We start from the raw sequence: 20418 nt of genomic DNA on the forward strand, positions 1-20418 counted from the left end.
TAGCGCTTGTGACGTCGACAATTTTTATTCCCTTGTGACAAAAGAAGTCAGAGCAGAACCGTGGCGAGTCTAACGCAAGAGACCTTTGGTTCCGCTGGTTCCGGCACCTGAAGGCTTCGCATTCTTCGGTGCGCGTGGTGGGAAGGGTGTGTGTGTGTGTGTGTGTGTGTGTGTGTGCACAATCAGCAGTGTCGCGTTAGATCGGCCACTCCCCCTCCCTCACACCGCAGGTGGTGTGTCCAGCAAGGGGGTGTGGCTCAGAGAGTCCCTCTTATAGGTCTTGGGGGGCAGCTTGGGCACGCCGTGGCGAGGCGGCACAGGGGGGCCGTCCAGCGGGAGGAGGTGGGAAGGTGAGGGGAGGGGCATCCTCCTGGAGGCGGGGGAAGGGCTGACGGAGGCGGGCGGCGGTGAGGTGGGGGCGGGGCCCAGGCAGGACACGGCGGGAAAGAAGGCCTGGGCCGGCAGCTCGCAGCGGAGGCGGCCCTGGGGGGGCGGCAGGAGGTGCAGGGGCGAGCTGAGCGGCTCCCGGGGGGGAAGCAGGGGCGGGCTGTCAGGAGGCGACGACGACAGCGATGAGTAGCGGGGGGGCAGGAGTTTGCAGGTGGGCTGGCGAGGCGGCACGGCCGGCGGGCTGTCCGGCTTAGACGACATCTGAGACATCACAGACGAACCATCGGATCATATTGTCCCAAAAACGACATTCATCGGAATCACAATTGGCGAGCATCACCACCAACGCGATCACATTGTTGTAAAAATCATCATCATCCTCGTTATGTTAATCATATTACTGAGCATAATTAGGGCTGCGAGATATAGAAAAAAAAATATTGATATCACAATGATGGCCTATGCAATATGCTTTTCAGCTGCAACGTTAAATGCGGGAACCGCACACGCACGAATGAAAAAAAAAAAAAAAAGGAAACCAAACAAAAAGCAATATTTGATTTTGTTTGAAGTGACCAGCTTCTCTCCGTGGCATCGGACTCTAGACGCATGCCAAGATGCTAATTGCCTCGGTCTCATCGCGCGTACATTAAAGCCACAAGCTTGCCAAATGTACGGAGCCCGCCCTGCACAATATGAGGTGCGGCATAACCAATAAGGCTTCCATCAAAGATGTTTGTCACCGGAAGAGGAGCAGAACCTTGGATGGAGACGGGTCGGCCGGCGCAGACTCGGGTCTTCTGCGGGGCGGCACGGGCGGCGGCAGGGGAGAGTCGTCAGCGAGGCGGCTGAAGGAGACCATGGACGACACGGACGACGACCCTGACGACAAACGGGACGCCGCGGCGTCAGCGACATCGCAAACGACAACAACAACAAACGACGAAGATGAGGATGAAGGTCCAGCATTTCAAGGGAACAATCTGCAAAAGCGTCACGCTCGCTAATGAGTGTTACGATGGGAACAGGAAGAGGTGGGGCGAGCTGACGGTCGCTATGGAAACGGGGAAGCGGCGGGCGGGGTCATACTAACGTGGGCCATGAGGCAGCCAGACCGAGCCAAAGATGGCGTCGCCAGCTGCGGGACGAAGAGGAGAGAATGAGCGTGAGGACGAGCAGGCGTTCGTGCTAAGCTAAGCTAAGCTAACAATGTCAACACTTCCCGGGTCGGAGTTCACTTGAGAAACAGGACGTAGGCCGATGATCAACGTTAGCCAGGCGAATGCCAATCGTGCGCTTACTGGAGTGGGCGGGGCTGCTGGGCGCCTGCGGCGAATCGAAGACGCTGCCGACGTCGGTGGAGCTGGAGGCGGCCGAGGCGGGGGGCGGAGTCAGCGGCGTGCAGGGGGAGTTGGGAGCCGAGCTGGCGTCGGGGCCGTCCGCCTCGCTGTCGGGTATGCGGCTGTAACTGATCTTGCGCGGCTCGTTCTGCAGCGGCGTCGGGTGGCACGTGGCGCCGGGGCGCGCCGACGTGGGACGGATGCCCGGAGACTTCAGGGGACACGAGTACTTCTTGGCCTGAAGGTCAAAGTCCGCACACATTGTCGTCGGCGTTATTTGCTTTTCAATTGCCTTGGAACTTTTGTCTTTCATTTGAACGTCGATCACATCTTTGCACGTTCACGGCACCGGGCAGGCAGATGGAAATTTCCAGCGTGAAACGCCAACAATCGAATCTTACAGTTGGTGGAATTTGGCGTGCCGAATATTCAAAAAAACATTTCACAGCCGTTACAAAATACTCACAAAGCGCGGCGGCGTGCGAGCGTTGCGAGGCTCGATGAGCAGAGACTTGTTGAAGAGACGATCGCCAAAGTCGTTCTCGCACAGCTCCGACATGGGGCTGAGGCTCTCGAAGAACTTCTGCAACACGGCGCACGTCAAGACGGGCGGGCGGCGCCGCAAACATGACCACGGTGACGCCCACCCTGATGTCGCTCTCCACGCGCAGGCAGTACGGCTGGTTCTGGTACTGTTGGATCTCGCCCGTGATCTCCGCCACTTTCCGCCGCTTGCTGAAGTTGATCAAACCTTTGCCGTGGCGCAGCAGGAAGTCCGGATTGCCCTCCTCGGTCTTCAGGATGTTGGTCAGGTAGATGCCTGCCACGCACGCACGCACGCACTTATTAGCGTTCCGGGACCCTTTCATGAACAGACAAGTCGGCTCATACCAAAGAAGGGGACACAGGGAGGGTTGATGGAGCGCAATTTGGCCAAATACTTCTTGTAGTGGTCTTCACTCAGCTTGTGAGCTTCTTCCAGAATCTTCCTTTGACGACTGGGAATTTGCTGAAGCAAAAAGCAATTTAGTGAGACAAACGCAACTAATCTTCGTTCGACCGAGACGGCGCGCTCACCTCAAAGGTGTGGTCCAGCCTGTAGACGGGCGACGAGTCCATGGCGCTGACCACCGCCAGGACTCCGTTGAAGTTGTTGAGCTCCTGGAAGACCTGGAGGATCTCGATGATCCGCGACACCACCGCCGCTCGCTCCTCCACGTTCTCCGTCTCCACGATGCACCTGCGCCACCGCCACAGGAGATGGCCATGGAGAAATGGGCGGAGCCGGCGGCGACGGCAGAGCGGAGGCGGCGGCCCTCACTTTTCAAACCAGAGCGTCAAGTTGGTGGTGTGTCGGATCATCCGCAGGAGGTTGGGAGAATGGATCTCTTTGTCCTCTTTGGTCCACACGCTGCCCACAAGCTCCGACGGCTGCACCGCCCTGCGCGGCAAACGGGCCACACGACTCGATCGGCCGCTCGCTCGGGGCGACGGAGTTCACGGGCGCTTTTTTTGTCACCTGTACAAGTCCGACTCGAGGAGGGTGAGCTGCCGGGCGATCTCGATGGGGTGAAGCGTCATGAGGTCAAAGTGCTCCAGCTGCCCCGGTTTGCAGATGTGCCACTCGACGGCGGGCGGCGAGTTCTGGAAGGTGATGCTGTGGCTCGGTCCGCTGACCGCCACCTGCTTCTTCCTCCGGATGATCTTTGTGATCGACTCCACCCACTTCCTCATCGCCTTGCCTGGAACGACGACAAAGGCGCTTTTGTTTTGGGTTTTTCTCCTCCTCCAGTGTCACACAGGCGCCGACGGGCCGCACACCTCTGACGGAAGCGATGAAGTCCTCCAGTCGTCGCAGCAGGTGAGCGTCTCTCTCAAAGTCATAAAAGTGATGTTCGACCCAATGACGGCACACGTTCAGAACTCTGGCGGAGGAATACACGCTGCTTATGAAAAGTGCACACACCCCTGTTCAAAGCGCATTCTGATTCTGATAAAGCTGCCAAAGTGTGCACACCCCCCATAACCGGGAAGTTGGCTCTGCTCAGAGTCAACCGATCCCACGCAAACCTTCGGACATTTCAGGGTCCTCTAATTAACCCTAAATCAAATTCGGATGTTTTTTGGGGTCGGTCTGCAGCAAGTGGCCACGGCAAAGCGTCCTGGAACCGCTGAACTTGATTTGGGCACTTGAGTCCAACGGTTCATTCTGAAGACTTGGTTAGGGTGTGCAACCACAAACTATCCGGTCTATGAGTCAGTGTTTGAGCAGGGGTGTGCAGACTTTTTCCACCACCGTTGTTGGCATACCTGAGCTGGACGGGCTGCACAAATTCTTTGCGGAAACGTTTGAGTTCGGCGCTGAGGGGCTGCTCGCCTCCGTCCGGACGATCCGCGTCGTTGGGCCTCGGCTCAGGAATGTCAAACCTGAAGCGACGCGCGCTATGAGTCATCCCTCTCGTGTGTGCGCGCGCGCGTGTGCGCAGGTGCGCGTGTTACCTCTCCATGAGCAGGTCCAGCAGCTCCTGCGGTTTGCAGAAAGATCTGTAGGTCGTTAGAAACGTTCGCACAAAATTGGGGTCTGCGGGAGGAAGGACGGCAGAAGAAGAAGGATGGCGACGATCACGCATCACATCGCGCAACAACCCAGATTGCTGCTTTTAGAACTCATCACAATTCCAAGCCTGAACCCATCCCGAGTCTGGTCAAGTCAAGTCCGTTTGTTTATCAGTGGTGGGCGTGTCAGCGAACTTCCGTCATTTGCCAAGCGCGTCAGCGTTATTTGGATCGTGCATCCATTTTTTTGTCACGCGCACACAAAAATAACATTTACAAGCGGAACAGCGCCACGATTTGGACCACTTTACACAAACACAGTTCGGCACATTTGAATCATTTTCGGCATGAATTTGGAGAGGAACGCTCGCAAAAAGGGAAAAGGGGGGCGTGTCCAACTCATATCCTGGAAGCGACATTTTTTTTTCTGATGACTATGTTGTAAAACGAAGCGTTCAATTTTTGCACTACTACCGCTCCTCCGCCTGCTTTTCGGGTTTGCGGCGGTCCGAAAATGACTTCCGTCGGCGCTCTTTTCTTTCCGCCTCTACTCTTTCGAGAGGTCTTAAGCTTCAAATCTCGTCAAATACTAAAAATGACATCCGCCGAGCCGAGTCCTCATTCCGGTCCCGAAACTAAATTTAGGTCCCGCTGGCTGAGCGGACCCAAATTCCGCGCCGGCGTACTCACCGGCATACATGTGGAAGGTGAGCCTCTCGATGAGCTTGAGGACGGTGCCGGCCTTGACCACGGGGATGCCCGACTTGGACTGCACGCTGTCCTCGAAGACCACGTTCTCCTCGGAGTCGGGCTGGGCGAAGCGGTAGAGATGCGGCGCGGGCAGGTGCACGTGCTCGTCCTTGTCCTCCTGCAGCACGGCGGCGCCGAGCATTCTCTCCAGCGTGCTGCGGTACTGGAGCGACACCAGCGCCGCCATCCAGCCGTTCTTGTCTTCGGCCGACTTGGCCGCGAAAACCACGCTGTTGCCGTCCTTCAGGATGATCTCGAAGGCGTGCCGGTACTCGCCCTCCTTGTCGTCCTTGTCGTTGATCTGGACCTTGCGGTGGGATGCAAAAAGGCCGTCAATTTTCAAACACGGGAATCGAGGGGAAAGGATTGAAATCAAGATTTTCAGTCGCTTTTGTAACCTTGCGCATGAAAAACTTCTCCTTGAGGCGGTACTCGGCGGCCGAGCCGGCGCCGGGCAGGCGCGGCGGTCCGTGGTTGGACTTGCAGCAGATCATGAGGCCGTCGAACAGGAAGATGTGGCGCTCGTGTTTGGCGCCCACTCGGGTCAGCGTTCCCTCCATGATGAAGTGGTTGCAGCACTGGCCGATGTCTTTGCCTTCCCAGCCGTCGATGTTCTTCTGGATCTCGTTCATCTTCTTGATGGCCAAATGTTTGCCCTTCATCTGCTGGCTGTGCAGGCGGCAGGCCGACTCACTGCAACGTACCACAGCGGCCGCGTGACCCAAAAGCGCAGATTCAAAACCGGAACCTGATTCTAGCACTAATCCAAATCCTGGTTCTGAACCGCATTCTCGTACTGAGCCTAAACTAGGTCCCGTGACCGTGACTCCAGTCCGAACCCCGGTCTCGGTTGTAGTCCCGATCCTGACTCGACTCCTCACCCTGGACTCGATTCAAGTCCGATTCCTGGACCCGGTCCGAGACTGACCCTATTCCTGGACCCTTGTTTGTGAGTAATTCTGATTCTTTCACTGATCCAAATACTGGACGTGATTCTAGTCCCGGTCCTGAAGACACTATCAGACCTGATGATGGACCTTATCTCGGACCGACCCTAGTCTGGGACCCAGTTCGAACAGTGATCCGAAATCTAGCATGATGGCAAATCCCGGTCTTGACGCAGAAATGGTTCCGACCACGATCCTCAGAACTTAAAATCAAACGATACACGTGTTGCAGGAGAAAGTACTGATCCTGCTTGGAACACTGATCCGAGTTCCGGTTCTGATTCTAGTCCTGCACCTTGGAATGTTTCATTGTAGTACATTGGCTGAAGCGAGGTCCTGATTCTAGACCGCATCTTGATCCTGTGGCATCGAACCAACTCTGAATCGAGGGTAAGAATCGAAAGCCCCGCCCGCTCGGTGGCAAACAATTGCGGCAGTAGAAAAGCACGTTTCAAGGTCTTTTTTTTTTTTTTTTTCTTGTGCAGGCAAACGTTTTGCGACCGTCTACATTTGTGACGAGAACGCAACATTCGCCACCGTGACAAACGAGCGCTCAGTAAGTCTTGGATGTCATCCCGACTCGCATTGTCATGCTGCTCAAAAATCATCACGTGACCAAAGTGAGGAAGGCGACGGATCGGCGGCAACGCAGGCGACCACAAGCCAGAGAATGAAAGCGCCGTGCGCTGATCCTCGGCTAATCACTTTAGCACATAACGCCCTGAGGTATGAACGCGACGCGTCACGGGACGCCAACGCGGCAATGCTAAAGGGGGGCTAGGCGCACTCACGTCTTCATAGCCGCCCGTCCATCGTCCAGCTCGTCTCCACCTTTCAACTTGAGCCGCCTCGGCTCTCCTCAAACCTGTTTGCTACTTGTCTACGTCTTTTTTTTTCCTTCCTGTTCTTGTTGCTAAAAGAACAATGAGTAGAACCGCCCCGCCTTACTGGCTGCCCTCGTCACTTCCTGCCCCGGCCGCCCCTGCCCGCTCTATTTGGGTCCGGGGAGCCGAAGAATGGGCGGAATCCCGCAGTGGAACTTTCCATACGGACCTGAGTCTGTGCTTGGCCAAGCTGCGAGAGCAAATCCTCTCCACGCTGCTCTGAAGGTTGAGCAGAGCCGTGATGGCCTGCTTCAGGCACTCCTTGTCCTCCTCGTCCTCGCTCTTCTCCTCCAGTTGCTGCAACACAAACACACGTGCACTCGGTTTTGAGCATCATTGTTTGTTCTTGCGTTTGTGTGTGGGGTGAGGGGAGGGGGGGGGGGGTTCTCAGGCCAAAGCACCTCAAATAGCTTTGGTGCCATCTGGTGGCCAAAACTTCATTTGTTCTGTGACCTATCTGGGACCTCAACTCATAATTTTTGTCACTTGAAAGAATTCAAATGCCCTCAATCTGTTGCAGCCCCACAAAAAAAAAAAAAAAAAACTTTTCCAGGAACATGATTATTTCTTTTCATGACACTGTGATATTAAAAAACAAAATGCTGTACATGCATGACGATGGTGGTGAGGAAGAGTTTTTGGTTACCTTGATGATGTCAAAGAGGTGCAGGCAGTAGTAGACGGGCGTGAGCAGCAGTCGAGGCAAGACGTATTGCACGGCTTCCTTGAAGCCTTCGCAGATGGACTGCGGACACAACAAGCAGCAATCGGGTCACCGGGATGCCGTTGATCCTCTCGACCGACCGACGCTACAAAGACAAATCTCAATCCGATAATAATGAGCCGCCATGCTCGTGCCCACAGCGCACTGAAATGCTTTTGTGTGTTTTGCAGGGCTCCGAAAGCATGGGGGGGGGGGGGGCGGTGTTAAGGAGAAGAATTCGAGGGGCCCAGGAGGTCCCCGAACAAATTGAGAATCCTGAGCAAAACAATGTCCAATTTCCAACAGAATGTTTATTTGTCTGGAAAACGCTCTCAAATAGCCCTCGAAAGATATCCATACCACGTGGGAACCAAACGGCAAGCTTGAGATATTGTCCCGTTCGGAAGTCAGGAATGGGCCAACCATGAACTTCATTTGTTTGCTGATGACACGGTCAGGTCAGAGGTCAGTGGGCGGGGCTCACCTGGAGGTGGAAGGCAGCGCCGGGTTTGGTGACCTGGCTGAGGAAGTGCTGCTGGAAGCCCGAGCGAAGTACGTCCTGAGCGTACGTCTCGTAAGGGTCGAAAGCCAGCTCCTGCGCGCCGGGTCAAGTGACGGCCGGGAGGAGAGAACACCACATTAGTTCCCATTGCTCACATTAGCGAGAAACAAGTAAAAGAGCGAGAAAGTTGGAAAGAAGAGAGAGGGGGAAAAAAAAAAAAACTAAAACAACAGCAAAAAAGCAAAAGGTGTGATTGCGGGGGGGCGGGGCCAACCTCGGCCAGGTCCTCGAAGCAGCTGCCCACCAGCGGGTGCGGGCTGCCGTCGTCCGTCATCTCCACGGCATCCTCCAGCAGGCCCAGCATCTTGGCCGTGGCCTCGTGGACGTCCACCACGCGGCTGAAGATGCCCTCCACGTCCTGAGCAGACAGAGGTCAAGAGGTCAGGGGCACGCCGCCACGCCCGGGGATCGGCACAGCCAGAGCGCCGGCGGCTTCGTCAATCGGAAGGGAAGGCTGATGCGTTTGCGGCACTTAACATTTTCCGAAACCAACAAAGTCACCCACAAACTGAATATTTTCCTCCAACTTTTACGGGGTCGGGGGCCGCCAATTTTTATGAAAAAGAAAAAAATAAACAGAGGGTCGTGGCCGGAACGGCGCAGAGATCGTGGCTGCAGGGCGGGGCCTGACCGGCAAAAAAAAAAAAGGCTCAAGTGGGCAGCTTTGGCGTTTAGCATTAGCCAAAGTTTGAGCAACACCAGCCGCGATGAAGGAGAAGCCCCGCCTCTAATCGGTCTGTCGCGGCCCACCTTCGCCGTATCGCAGCAGGCGGCGCGTCGACTCGACTTGAGCGTCCACGCGACCTCGCTCACTTCGCAACAAAAGTCGCTCGCTCGTTTCGGACAGCAAGACGCACGCGGCAGTCGTCACAAACGTCTCGGACAGCCGCTAACGAGCTCAACCGTAACGCAACCGATTTGAAATCGAAAAATGGCTTTTCATGAATCGCGGCCAACGGCTCAATCGAAACATTATTGGAATTTCTTGTGCAGATTAGGGCAAACTCAGGTGGAATATATGAGACATCTCGTATTCTCAAAGTCTAAATGCATAATATGACATTCGTTGACAAAAGAAAGAAGCCTTCCAAATATTTTCTGTGCACACTTTGTGGGCATATGACGTCGAAGGGTGCAACTCGCCCACCTAAACCTTTTGTCTTTATGCGCGGACACGACATTAAAAAAAAAAAAAAACACTCCGAGGGCTTGTTTCCCTTCGAGTGCCTCGCGATCGGCCCACTTCAGGCGCACGTACGTGCGTACGTACGTGCTGCGAGAAGAGCATGCCGTTGGCGCTGAAGGGCTCTCGGAAAACCTTGATGACGAGCTCCAGCTGACGCAGGAAGTGGCGCCCGTCGGCCATGAAGCCTCGCACCAGCTCGTAGTAACTCTGCTCCTCGTTGGCCGACGGCTCCTCGTCCGTCAGCGGGAAGCTGCTCACGTCGTCCTCGTCCTGGTGGAACATGTCCATCAGCACCTGAACGCGACGCACAAACGCATCATTTGCTCGTTGCGGAAACAAGAATGAAAAGAACAAGCGCGGATATTCCGACGGGATCGCGGACGTTGGCGAGGCGGGCGGACGCTACCTTGTCGGCGCACATGGCCACGGTGATGTCTTGCTGGGAGATCTCGTAGTGGCGGATGTTGCGCACGTAGTTCCCTGCCAGCTTGAGGATGTCGGCCGAGATGTACTCCAGCACGGCCACCATGTAGACTGACACCTGGTGGTCTACCTTGTAGCCCAGCACCTCCTAGCGGCGGCACAAGGCACCATTGGAGAAAGGCGGCGCCGCCGACACGCCGTGGCTCGCTTACGGCCCAACGCTCGAGTGTGTGGCTTACCTTGAGCAGCGGGTGGATCTTGTCAACGGGTAGCGCCAGCGGGTTCCTGCGCTTCCTCTTTTCAATGGCAGCCTGAGCATCGGCGATGGCCCACTTGTCGATGGGGTGGGGGAAAGTCTTCTGGACCCGCTCCTGTTCGGACAGCAGGCGCACACGCGTACCCGGTGACGTGACGTGACGTGACGTGTGTGTGTGTGCGCACGTGTGTGTGTCACCTCCACATCCTGCACGCTGCGAGGCTGAGCCTGACACAACATGCTGAGCAGCAGCAAGATCAAATCCTCAATGTACTGCAGCGCCTCCTGCTGGGACACCAGGTTAGGGTGCACCTGCTTCAGCACCTGACATGCACGCACACCAGGGCGACAAGAGTTAGTTTTCATTTCTTTTTGGCTTTTACGCTTGAAATTCAGTTTGTTTTCATTTGTTTTCCAAGCATCTTTGTTAGTTCTTGCCTTCGCAAAAATGCCTCATTGGACTTTAATTTGTTATGACTTCTTGTATTAGTATATGAAGTATTTTTCGGATACAAGACGCAAAAAAAAAGGTCACACTATTATTTTTTTTTAAACTCACGCAATTAAATAATTTAACTCCAAAAGAATTTGCATACTTTGCAAATACTGCACCATATTAGATGTGATACATATATATACATATATATATATATATATATACACATTATATATTTATATATAACCCTAACCCTTTTTTTTATTATTTTGTTGTTATTTATTTTTTTAATGACTTTTTTGATAATATATATATATATATATATATATATATATACATACACATATACATATACACACATATATATATACACATATATGTGTATATATATATATATATATATATATATATATATAGTGCTTGTTACCTTGTCCAGTGCTGGCACCAGCAGGCCTCTCCATTTGGCGGCGTTGTCGTCGCTGAAGAAGTCGTACTGCTGATGGGCAGCCTGCATGATGATGGCGGGGGGGGGGGGGGGGGGGTCTGGTGTCTTTACATGGACGGCAGCCGAGCAGCAGTTCCGGCGGAGGGGGGAGCCTCGGCACATCCAGCCGAAAGCATCCTCTGCGCCCGCCAGACGTGACGACCCGAGCTAGCCGTTAACCGGCCAGCTAGGCGGCTAATTGGACGCTCGGAGCGCTAGCCGCCCCATGCTAACCGCTTGCCACTGGATGAGTTCGCCTGCCTGCCTGCCAGCTAGCTTGCTTGCTAGCCCGCTAGCGGGCGGCAGCCATCCGTTTGGCTTGGGGTTGCCGTAGCCGGTTAGGTATCTCGGCGGCACCGGGGAGGTTTTGGAACGGGCACCTGTGGCGGCCACTTCAGACGAGGAGGAGGTCGCAGCTCCAGTCCCGGAGCGTCCGTTTGTCCGGTTCTAGTCCGCGGATCCTTTCCGAGCTGCCGGCGATGATGCGGAAACTCGCTTGGTAATGTGAGTGCGTGTGCGCGTGTGTGTTGCTCCTCCGCGGCGGAGCGTCTGCGCTTGCGCAATGACGTCAGGACGCACAGAGGCGGTGTCTGATTTGAGTCTTTTTTCGTCTGTTCTTGTTTCTTACAGAAGCGTATTGCATTCACACGCACACACGCGCACAACCAAAATCCACATTTTCTGAATAATTCTTTTTGGGGGAGATTTGTCTGTTTTTTTTATTATTTGTTACCCTGTTTTCAGATTTTTTTTTCTGTTTTTCCCAATCTTTTTGTCGTCATAATTTTTTTTACAATAAAAAAACATTTCTGAAAAACATAGTAATGAGTTTCTGTTTTGGGGAATATTCCAAAAACGAGGGGGAAATATTAATAATATTCTGAAAAAAAAAACTGAAGAACAAAAATACACGCACATTCCAAAGACATGCTTGGTCGGTTGATTGAACACTCAAACTTGGTGGTAGGTGTGATTGGTTCTTCGTCTTTGTGTGCCTTGATTCTACACAGCCACGTCACCAAAATAGTTGCAACTTGAGAAAATTCGCCAAACTGTTCACTTGAACAGAAATTGTTGCAGAAACACACATGCTGTTGAAACAATTTAATTTTGATTTTCACCAAACAGGTCGGTGCCACATATAAACTGCATCCGTAATTACATTGGCGTGAAAAAAAAACAAATTGGCTCACGGAAAACAGTCAACTGAAAAAGAAAATTGCTCGGAAAAAACGGGACTGTACTGGCTCTAGATATGAGTGAGTTGTTCCAGATACGAGCCATTGTCTTTTTTTTCCTTCGACTTATGATGTGAGTGATTTCTGGTGGCAGCGAACTCAACTCCATTTGGCCAAAATGGGGCTTGAAGCCATTAAAAGCCATTGCCAGCTGCAGTTTACTCCGAAACTACAACACAAACGCCATTGAAATGCTCACCGTTAGCATGGCCAGTTGGAATTTTGGAAGGAGGTTACTTTGATCCAATGGACCAGGATCTTGTCACCTCTCGCCTGGGCATTCACGGCATTCGCTCTCGCTTTTGTCTGTCCAGAAGAAGCCGCTCCGATAGTTTCGGTAAACGTGGCTCGCCTGTTGCACCTCGTGTCAACGGAGTCCCCCAAAGTTCCATCCTTTGTCCTTTTCTCTTCTCTCTGCATCACAGTCCTGATATTTTTTTTTTTGGGGGGGGGGTGCGCGTGCGTTCCACAGGTGAGCATCGTCAGTCCGTCACAAAGTTCCCGTCAGAATTTCAGGCCGACCCATCATTTCCATGTCACGTGCGGCCAAATAGAGAAGAAAAATAATTATGGGAATAAATGAACGTCCAAATAAAACCAATACGGGACACGCGTCATTGCGGTCTGAGGAAGTGAAAAGTATTTTTCTTTTTTCTTTCTTTGGCACCCGCATGTAGCGCCAAGTCCCTCCTCGATGCCGTTTGGTTGATTCGGAGCGACTGGGCGGGCCTGAAATACTCAAAGACGGCGGACTAAAGCGCTGACCGATGCCCGCCTCTGGTGGTTTCATTGACTTGACTTAAAGCAGTTTAGTTTGTTTTTTGGTGATTTGATTGGACGCTGTTCTTGGAAAGCGTGTGTTCCGTATTTGTATTTGTTAATTATGCAATATTTGACCTCACTTGAGATGTACACTTTGCTGTTTTAAAGTTGGTGCAACCGTTTGCTGCTCCTCGTGGTGTGTGCAGCTCGGCCACCAGGTGGCAGCATAGCACCGACCAAGAAAAGTTTCACATTGCACTCAATAAGCTCTCTCGTCATGTGTTACGCCACCGTTTTGATTCAATTCGCCGCAAGGGTCATAACGCGGAAGCTACTTGTTAGCGTGTCATCGTATGTTAGCATGAAGCTAACTATCTGCCAAACTGCTGCTTGTGGTCAAGTCGAGTTGACTTCACTGCCACCATAAAAGGCTCCCACCTGGAAAAAGTCAGACAAAATGTGTGTTTTCCCGACTGTGAAGACATCTGGACCCGATAAAGGCGAGGCAGGCGCCATCGTCGCAACTTGGGATGCAACGCTCGCACGGCAGTGACGTTGGCCTGATGTGGATTTGCAAATTGTGCCAACATGCCAGCAATGGCAAGCGATGGGAACCGACTTGACAAGTCAAACAGCGCCCTCTGCTGCCCACTCCAAAAACACACCACAAGGCTTTCACGCCATCTGCTTTCCTGAATTGAGCTGGAGCTAAAGGCCTTCGGTTACATCATCACGGCCGCCCACTCCGAATAATGTATGACAAGATGCAAATTCTTTAACACGTCTGATTTTTTTTTTTTTTTTTTTTTTGCACGAATCCTGTCTGGCAGCCGTGAGCAGCTAAATCGTTTTGGTATTGTTGCAGCCATGGTGATGACACCACACGTGTGTGTTCATGCGGATGAGTGAGTGCATTTGTGTGTGCTTTTTGTTATCCCGTCTATGGCATTTGGCATTTTATGTTAGCGAGTAGCCAACTTTGTGGTTTGCGTGAACGTTTTCATGATCTTTCTATGTACAATGTTTATGCGCTCTTTCCAAAAAGGCATTTTCATCCGCATTTTGGAGACTACGGCCTGCAATAATTTGTGGTTTTCGCTACGATTACGATCATAATTGTTATTATTTATCAGAGATGTGTCGCACGACGGCCGATGACATGATTTAGGGTTGAGCGAAGGTCGGTTTCCAAGGCAACCGTGCCAGTCGAACTCGCAACGCCTCGCTTTCACGTTCGGGCGTTGGGCGTCGGGGTCTCGGAGGGGGGCGGAGGCGGAGGGAGGTGGGAAGCGCAGGGGGACGTTACGTCGTGGATTCAGACGTCGGAGGCGCGGACGGCTTTGTGGCGGGGGGGTCCGGCGCGGCCCAGTAGCGGGATGGCGGCGCCCAGGCACCCCGAGGCCACGCTGAGAGCCAGGCTGGCCCACGCCAGACCCACCGACCAGCCGTAGCCGTGGTCCACGTCATCCGGGAGGCCGTAGATAAAGGGGGGCTTCCGAGAAAGGTCGTAGGTCACACTGGCTGCGTACGTGCACAGAGAGATGGTGCAAAAGATTCCTGAAGGCAAAAAACAACAACAACGACATAAAAAAAACACGCAAGAAAGCATCAGGAGTGATCGGCTTCTGTGCATAGCGCACGCACGCACACACACACGCACACACGTGCGCTTGGGCACCTGCCATGAAGAAGAGGAGTCCGGCCACGTGTCGCGTGAGGCTTCCCTCCCAGAAGAATCCCACGGCCGTCACGATGCTGCCGCAGAGCAGGACGGCGGCCGCCATGCCCAGGAAACCCGCTGTCATGCGACGCAGGTCTGACGGCGAAACGGGGACAACACCGGTGGCAGCGAGCACATGAACGCTCGCTCGCGCACACGTGCCTGTGCTCGTGCGTGCGTGTACTTAAAGGCCAAGTCAAATCCCAAAATGTCCTTGACGATAATGTCGGCCCCACTCACTCATCGAGTCATATTTTATTTGTGGAATATGAACGGCCATTTTGAGCCATCTGGGGGGGGGGGTACATTTTGTCAGACCTGCCAACTTGCCCTTTAAGGAGAGAGTGTGTGTGTGTGTACATAAATGTGTGTGTCTATGAATGTGTGAATGTTTGTCTTTCGTGATGTCATTTGGGAGCGTGCGTGCGTGTGTGCGTGTGTTCGTGTGCGACTCACGCAGCAGATGCCACTCGTCCTGCTGGATGCTTCTTGTCAAGTTGAGCGGGATGTTCCTCAATCTGATTGGTTGAGAAAAATGATACTTGACCGCTGTGCAGCGCTCCGCGATACCTGCGCGCACACAAACGTTACGTGAGCGAGCACACGTGCACGTGCAAGTAGCGCTTCACCATGGCTTCCTACAAGAACGAATTGAAGCACACTTGCGATCCTACACTCGCCCGTGCGCCAAGTACTTCACGCACACACACACACACACGCACACGGGTCAACACGCGCAAGCACAAAATCCAGCACACCCGCAACCTTACACGCACACGTACACTAACGCCCACGCGCCCACAGCTCAACCAAACCCATTTTGATTTTACACTTTAACTTTCACACGCACACTCTTGGATGCAAAATCCAAGGCAGACACCACCCCAGAAGAGCGCGCAGCACCTCGCGCGTCCTTTTTTTTTCGAGCGCAATGGGAAGAAGGGCGGCGGCGGCGGCGGCGGCGGCGGCTCACCCCGGTCGACCAGTCGGTCGATGTCCGGGTCCAGGCCGGCGACGTAGCACTTGCGCCAGAGGCCGGCGTGCGTGGAGAAGAGCGGCCGCCCGCACTCGGTCTCCAGGATGCCCATGCCCAGGATGGCGCGCCAGTTCTCCAGCAGCTCGTCCTCGCGGCTGCCCACGTGCACGGGCTTCAGGAGCGCCACGTCGCGCGGCGCCGCGCCGGTGTCGAGCAGCGGCAGGTGGAATATGGGCATGTCGCGGTTCTGCTGGCCGCCCGAGTCGGCGCTCTGTCGCTCGCAGTTGTCGCGGTGGCGCCGAGTGTCCGTCTCGTACCAGTGCTCGGTGCCGATGGCGGTCACCAGCAGGAGCAGCGAGAGCGCGCTCAGGGCCAGGCTCCCGGCGGCAGACGCGCGCACCGCGGCCGGCCGGGTGGCGGCGGGGGGGCAGCGGGGGTCGCTCTCCGCGCGGCTCGCTTTGTCCTCAGCCGCCATGGCGTCCTGCTGCTGCCATCTCGCTTCGCACGCGCCGCAGTCCGTCGCCGGGAGCGCGCGCGCGCGAGTGCCAACTTCAGCAAGCTCTCGCAGAGCGCTACCGACCGACCGGAAGTTCCGTCGCGCCGCCTTCAAAGTAGTCATCCAAATGAAAGGAATACCCTATTTTTTAAAAAGTCTGGACGCAAAAGGAACCGACACTATTAAGCAGCCAGTTTCTTTGATCAAAACACACACACACACACATTCTTCGTGCGTTAATATGCGCGTGCATTCATTTGATGCGTGCGTGAAGGAGAGAGTAAGGTGACACGCGACCAAGGACATGGATCGGCATCATCTTCTGACCTTTGACCTCCCGCTACTGCACTACTTTAACGTTGTGATTGTTCATTCCCTCGCTCGCGCGCACGCACACGCGCACGGCATCCGACCTGCGAGTCGAATCCTGCTGATGAAGCTTCAGCAAGACGATCAATAATTCCTCTGATGGGAGGGGGCGGGGCTTGACTCTGACACCAACACACGTGCACACAATATCGTGGGAAATAGTCCACCTAATTGATCGCAAGTCCTCGCTGTGAGTGTGTGCGTGTACATTGTTTAAAGTGTTGAACGAATGCATTTTATTAATAAAATCCCAAAAATAGATATTGAAAAACAAAATTTAACACGCCAGCAAGCAAATGAAGTCAAAATGCTGACCGACAGGAAGTGGAATGACCTTCAAACACACAAGCAGACACACACACACACACACACGCACACGCGCGTAGATGCTACAAACCGCACGTCAACACGCATACTCGCACAAATTGGCACACACGCAAATAGCAAGAGATGGAAAAGGATTCTGTTATTCCTTTTGTTATTCTGAGCCATTGTGATGATGTTGCGTTCCGGGAGGGGCTTTGGGTTTGGGGGGGTCTGGTTACAGGAAGCAACTGCAGCGACTTTTATGAATTATTGATCAACTTAATGGACATTTTTTTTTTTTTGCCTCCATCACCTGAGATGTGTCACGAGGCAAAGACGCGTGACCGTGTGACGAGAGCCATCTTGACACCTTTGCTAGTGCGCTGACACACTCGCACACACAGTGAAACTCATTTTTGAAACATATATAGTAGCGTGGCGCTTTGAGTTCCGAGTGGAAGCCCTCAGATTGTCGTTTCTATGGAGATGGATGGCAACGCCAACAATGTCTGATAAAAACAAAACATTTTGGGAAAAAAGCAGCATTCGATGAAATCATATTTCATAAAAGCGTAGCCTAATGAAATAAGTAAATGAAATATATTAAATTTAGCAGTCTGCGCATGATGATTTCAAGGGATCATCCAACCGGAATGGTCCATTTTTCAACAAGCTCAATTTGTGTGTTTTTTGTTTTTTTTCATGAATCAGGAAATATATATTGGGGCTTGCATTTTCAATTTGATCAATTTGTTTTGGAGAAATCAATACGAAACAAAGGAGTTTAAAACACCTCCTGGTAATGAGCAGTATGGCCACGCCCCCTCCCCTCCACCCATTTCTGGCGGGAATCACGACAAGGAGCGTTCACAATTTCAATTCATTGTAAATACGTGGCTAATAATTCCAAAATAACGGGGCCAAAACGTACGTGGACATCGCCACTTGGGCCCACTTCAACCTCTGAAAACGTCACAAAACGATTGTTCGCCTTTCCATGGCTAACGTCAAAGAGAAGCTAACCCACCACCTGAGACTGAACCAAACTTTAGCGTAGCGAAATGTCCGAAAACTGCAAGCATCTGCCAACGGGGTTCGTGTGCGCATTCACGCTCTTCGTAAGAAAAGCAGCGGTTGTTTTGCACGTGTTTTGGATTTTGTGGAGGTAAAGCTCACGTTTGATCCTTTCTTTGAAGAGTGCGTCGGTCCCCGCGTCCTTCACTTTGAAGATTCAAATGGCTTCTCGCAGGCCCTGACAGTGCGAGAATTTGATCCGTCCTCACTCCGGCAATCAAAGTGAGTCTTTTAGGGCGATGAATTGGAGTACGGATGACATTTTTACGTGCATAAATCAGTGCTAGTGTTCAGCTTAATCAAGTTTCCCTTTAATTCATTCCCGCCTTGGCCACTAGGAGGCAGTACAGTATCAAATGAAAAAGAGACGCCCATGAAGAAGAATCTTTCACTTCTTGTTCTTTTCAAATGTTTTGCACCCCTTTTTCATCGTTTCCAAAGTTGCGACTGTCCATGCAAATTACGAGCATGGGAATGCCGTTTCGCATTCATGTTAGCATTAAGCTAAAGCGGCTGTGGTCAGCCGAAGCTATCGAGCGGCTCAAAGTACGCACGATGAAGCCTCTTTCTTTGCGTGTCCGTGACGCGCTCCAAGACTCTTTTTGGAACAAGATGAGCTGAGTCGCTGGATCGTGCGCTCGCAAGTCAGAGCAGTGAAATCGGCTCGTATCTGGAAAAAGTTCAAAAGTCAAAACTGTGGACTGTTTTTCTTTCTTTCCTTCCCATTTTGGATGAAAGAACCTTCCGAGGAAGTCTACAATGCGCTCAAAAACAACGTACGCACAGATTGCTCGACTTCTACAAGGTGCCTGCCTGCCCACAGAGACAAAATGCTTGTCTGTGTGCGCAACGGGGCAAAGTGACCTTCATCCATATTTAATTGCCCCCCCCCCTCCCCAAAACGAGTAGCGGCTGCATCTGATTGAATTCATAAAATCATATGTTGACATCATCATCATGGTGTCGTCCTCGAATTGCGAAGGCGGCATGAAAGGTACAAGCATGAAACAGGCAAGTTCACATCATCACTAATGTCTTGTCGGCGGAGTTGGGCGTGCGAGGGGAGAAACTGGTAGCGGTGCAGTGAAAAAGTACCAAATGTTTTGGGGTTTTTGTCGTGTGAGGAGCCCCAAGCAGCAGTTAAAAAACAGCTCAATTCCACCCCAATGAGAAAGCTCAGAGAGAAGGTACTATTATTTTAGGAACTACGTGTGTCGGGCCAACAGAATGACCACATCTGGCGATGACGCGCTGCAAGCCGGCCGACCCGTTGGGGGGTGGGAAGAGAGAAAAGTGCGCCGCTAAACGTACAAAAAAGTGCCCAAGAGGCCCTCCGGTCCCCTCTACAGAGATAAACCAGAATGTGTGTGTGTGTGTCTGTGTGTGTGTGTGCCCACGCAGCTTTCTTCCCCGTGCTCATTAGAACTTGGTCTGTTCAGCACACTCGCACAGAAAAAGGCCACCTCCTGCTGGCATGATGGAAGAGTCAAAGCCTTGCAGAGCGCGATGGCGCTCACACTAACTCGTTAGTAGTCTTTGGAGATTGCGATACTGGACGATGAAAACATTTTTCCAGATTCCAATTTCTGCTCAAACTATGAGCAAAGCTGAACAATTGTCCAGATTGCAGATGTGCAGCCGGCCGGAACGCTTCCAAAAGCCGACAACTATTGGCAGCGTTACACCGACAAAATGCGCACCGGCGCTGCTGGTCAAGTGAGGGCTTGATTTTGAATTCCACCGTGACACTTTGCCATTTTGACATATTCTGCTGCCGCGCCGCCAACAAACTCAACATCTTTCCAGTGCGGCGAGTGACGCGACGCAAACGTCGGCAAGTTCATCGCCGAGCAACATCGCCAAACGCAGCAATCGTCAGGAAGTTACAACAATCGGCCGGCTTCTTTTTGGCCTTCAAAACAAAATTGATGTTGTCCAATCACAAGCCGCCCTGCCTTCCACTATTGGAATGCAAAATTCAAACGGACACAAGTTGCGAACAACAGCTTGACAGACTCACTGCACGCGTGCGTTGGCGTTCAAAATGCCGATTTTGTTTGCCTTCAACACCTCGAGGAAATGTCCTCACGCGTTTTCAACGTTTGGCCAATAAAGATGATCCGCATTCAGATAGTGATCGGCTGCGGAGTCGCGATAAAGCGCCTCTTCTCTTTCTGCGTCTCAACGATTGGACTTGTTTCCACGGCAACTGAAAAAAGCTGTTGGCTGTTTCCGTGGCAACACCTTCTGTATGCACTGAAGCAGCAGCGAGGGTGTCGTCTTGGCAACTGAGGAGTTTGCTTTCAGGTGTACCTAATCAAATGTCCAACCACAGCAGGTTTGCTTGGAGAAGGCGGAGCCAAGCGACCTCCACGAAACTTGAATAATTTATTGATCAGCACTGCGGCAGAGAGAGGGGGGGGGCAGCATTGGTGAGGGAGGGCTGATGAAAATTTAAAGACGCACTTTGCTTTGTTTGCTAACAGCTCACCTTTGACCTCCTGTCTGACAGCAAGTAAACACACGCACGCACGCGCGCGCACGCACGCACACACACACT

At 52.7% G+C, this 20418-nt stretch overlaps 2 protein-coding genes across 4 annotated transcripts; both read right to left on the bottom strand.

Annotated features, from left to right (window-relative positions):
- Positions 1-12: 12 nt before the first annotated feature.
- LOC148334325 (son of sevenless homolog 1-like) lies at positions 13-11466 on the bottom strand. 3 transcript variants are annotated; one of them, XM_088299241.1, is made up of 24 exons: positions 10861-11466; positions 10196-10321; positions 9981-10112; positions 9725-9889; positions 9403-9588; positions 8347-8490; positions 8055-8165; positions 7514-7612; positions 7037-7164; positions 5435-5729; positions 4977-5343; positions 4230-4311; positions 4041-4157; positions 3552-3655; positions 3250-3472; positions 3052-3171; positions 2808-2970; positions 2622-2739; positions 2378-2550; positions 2197-2313; positions 1692-1968; positions 1484-1528; positions 1151-1272; positions 13-651 (listed from the first exon to the last, which is right to left on the bottom strand). In XM_088299241.1, the coding sequence occupies exons 1-24, from the start codon at positions 11038-11040 to the stop codon at positions 220-222; spliced, it is 4026 nt and encodes a 1341-aa protein (XP_088155367.1). In that variant the 5' UTR covers positions 11041-11466; the 3' UTR covers positions 13-219. The 3 variants fall into 3 exon arrangements, with proteins under 3 accessions (XP_088155367.1, XP_088155366.1, XP_088155368.1); XM_088299240.1 differs by having other exon boundaries at positions 9403-9612; XM_088299242.1 differs by lacking the exon at positions 1484-1528 and having other exon boundaries at positions 9403-9612.
- A 540-nt stretch (positions 11467-12006) lies between these two features.
- On the bottom strand, positions 12007-16192 carry LOC148334326 (transmembrane protein 178A-like). The gene is made up of 4 exons (XM_088299387.1): positions 15611-16192; positions 15094-15207; positions 14596-14733; positions 12007-14474 (listed from the first exon to the last, which is right to left on the bottom strand). Exons 1-4 carry the CDS (start codon positions 16086-16088, stop codon positions 14233-14235), a joined length of 972 nt encoding a protein of 323 aa, XP_088155513.1. The 5' UTR covers positions 16089-16192; the 3' UTR covers positions 12007-14232.
- Between the last annotated feature and the right edge of the window lie 4226 nt (positions 16193-20418).

The sequence above is a fragment of the Idiotropiscis lumnitzeri genome, chromosome 6 (genome assembly GCF_059441095.1).
Source record: "Idiotropiscis lumnitzeri isolate Australia: NSW breed Sydney's pygmy pipehorse chromosome 6, RoL_Ilum_1.0, whole genome shotgun sequence".
NCBI classification, from domain to species: Eukaryota; Metazoa; Chordata; class Actinopteri; order Syngnathiformes; family Syngnathidae; genus Idiotropiscis; species Idiotropiscis lumnitzeri.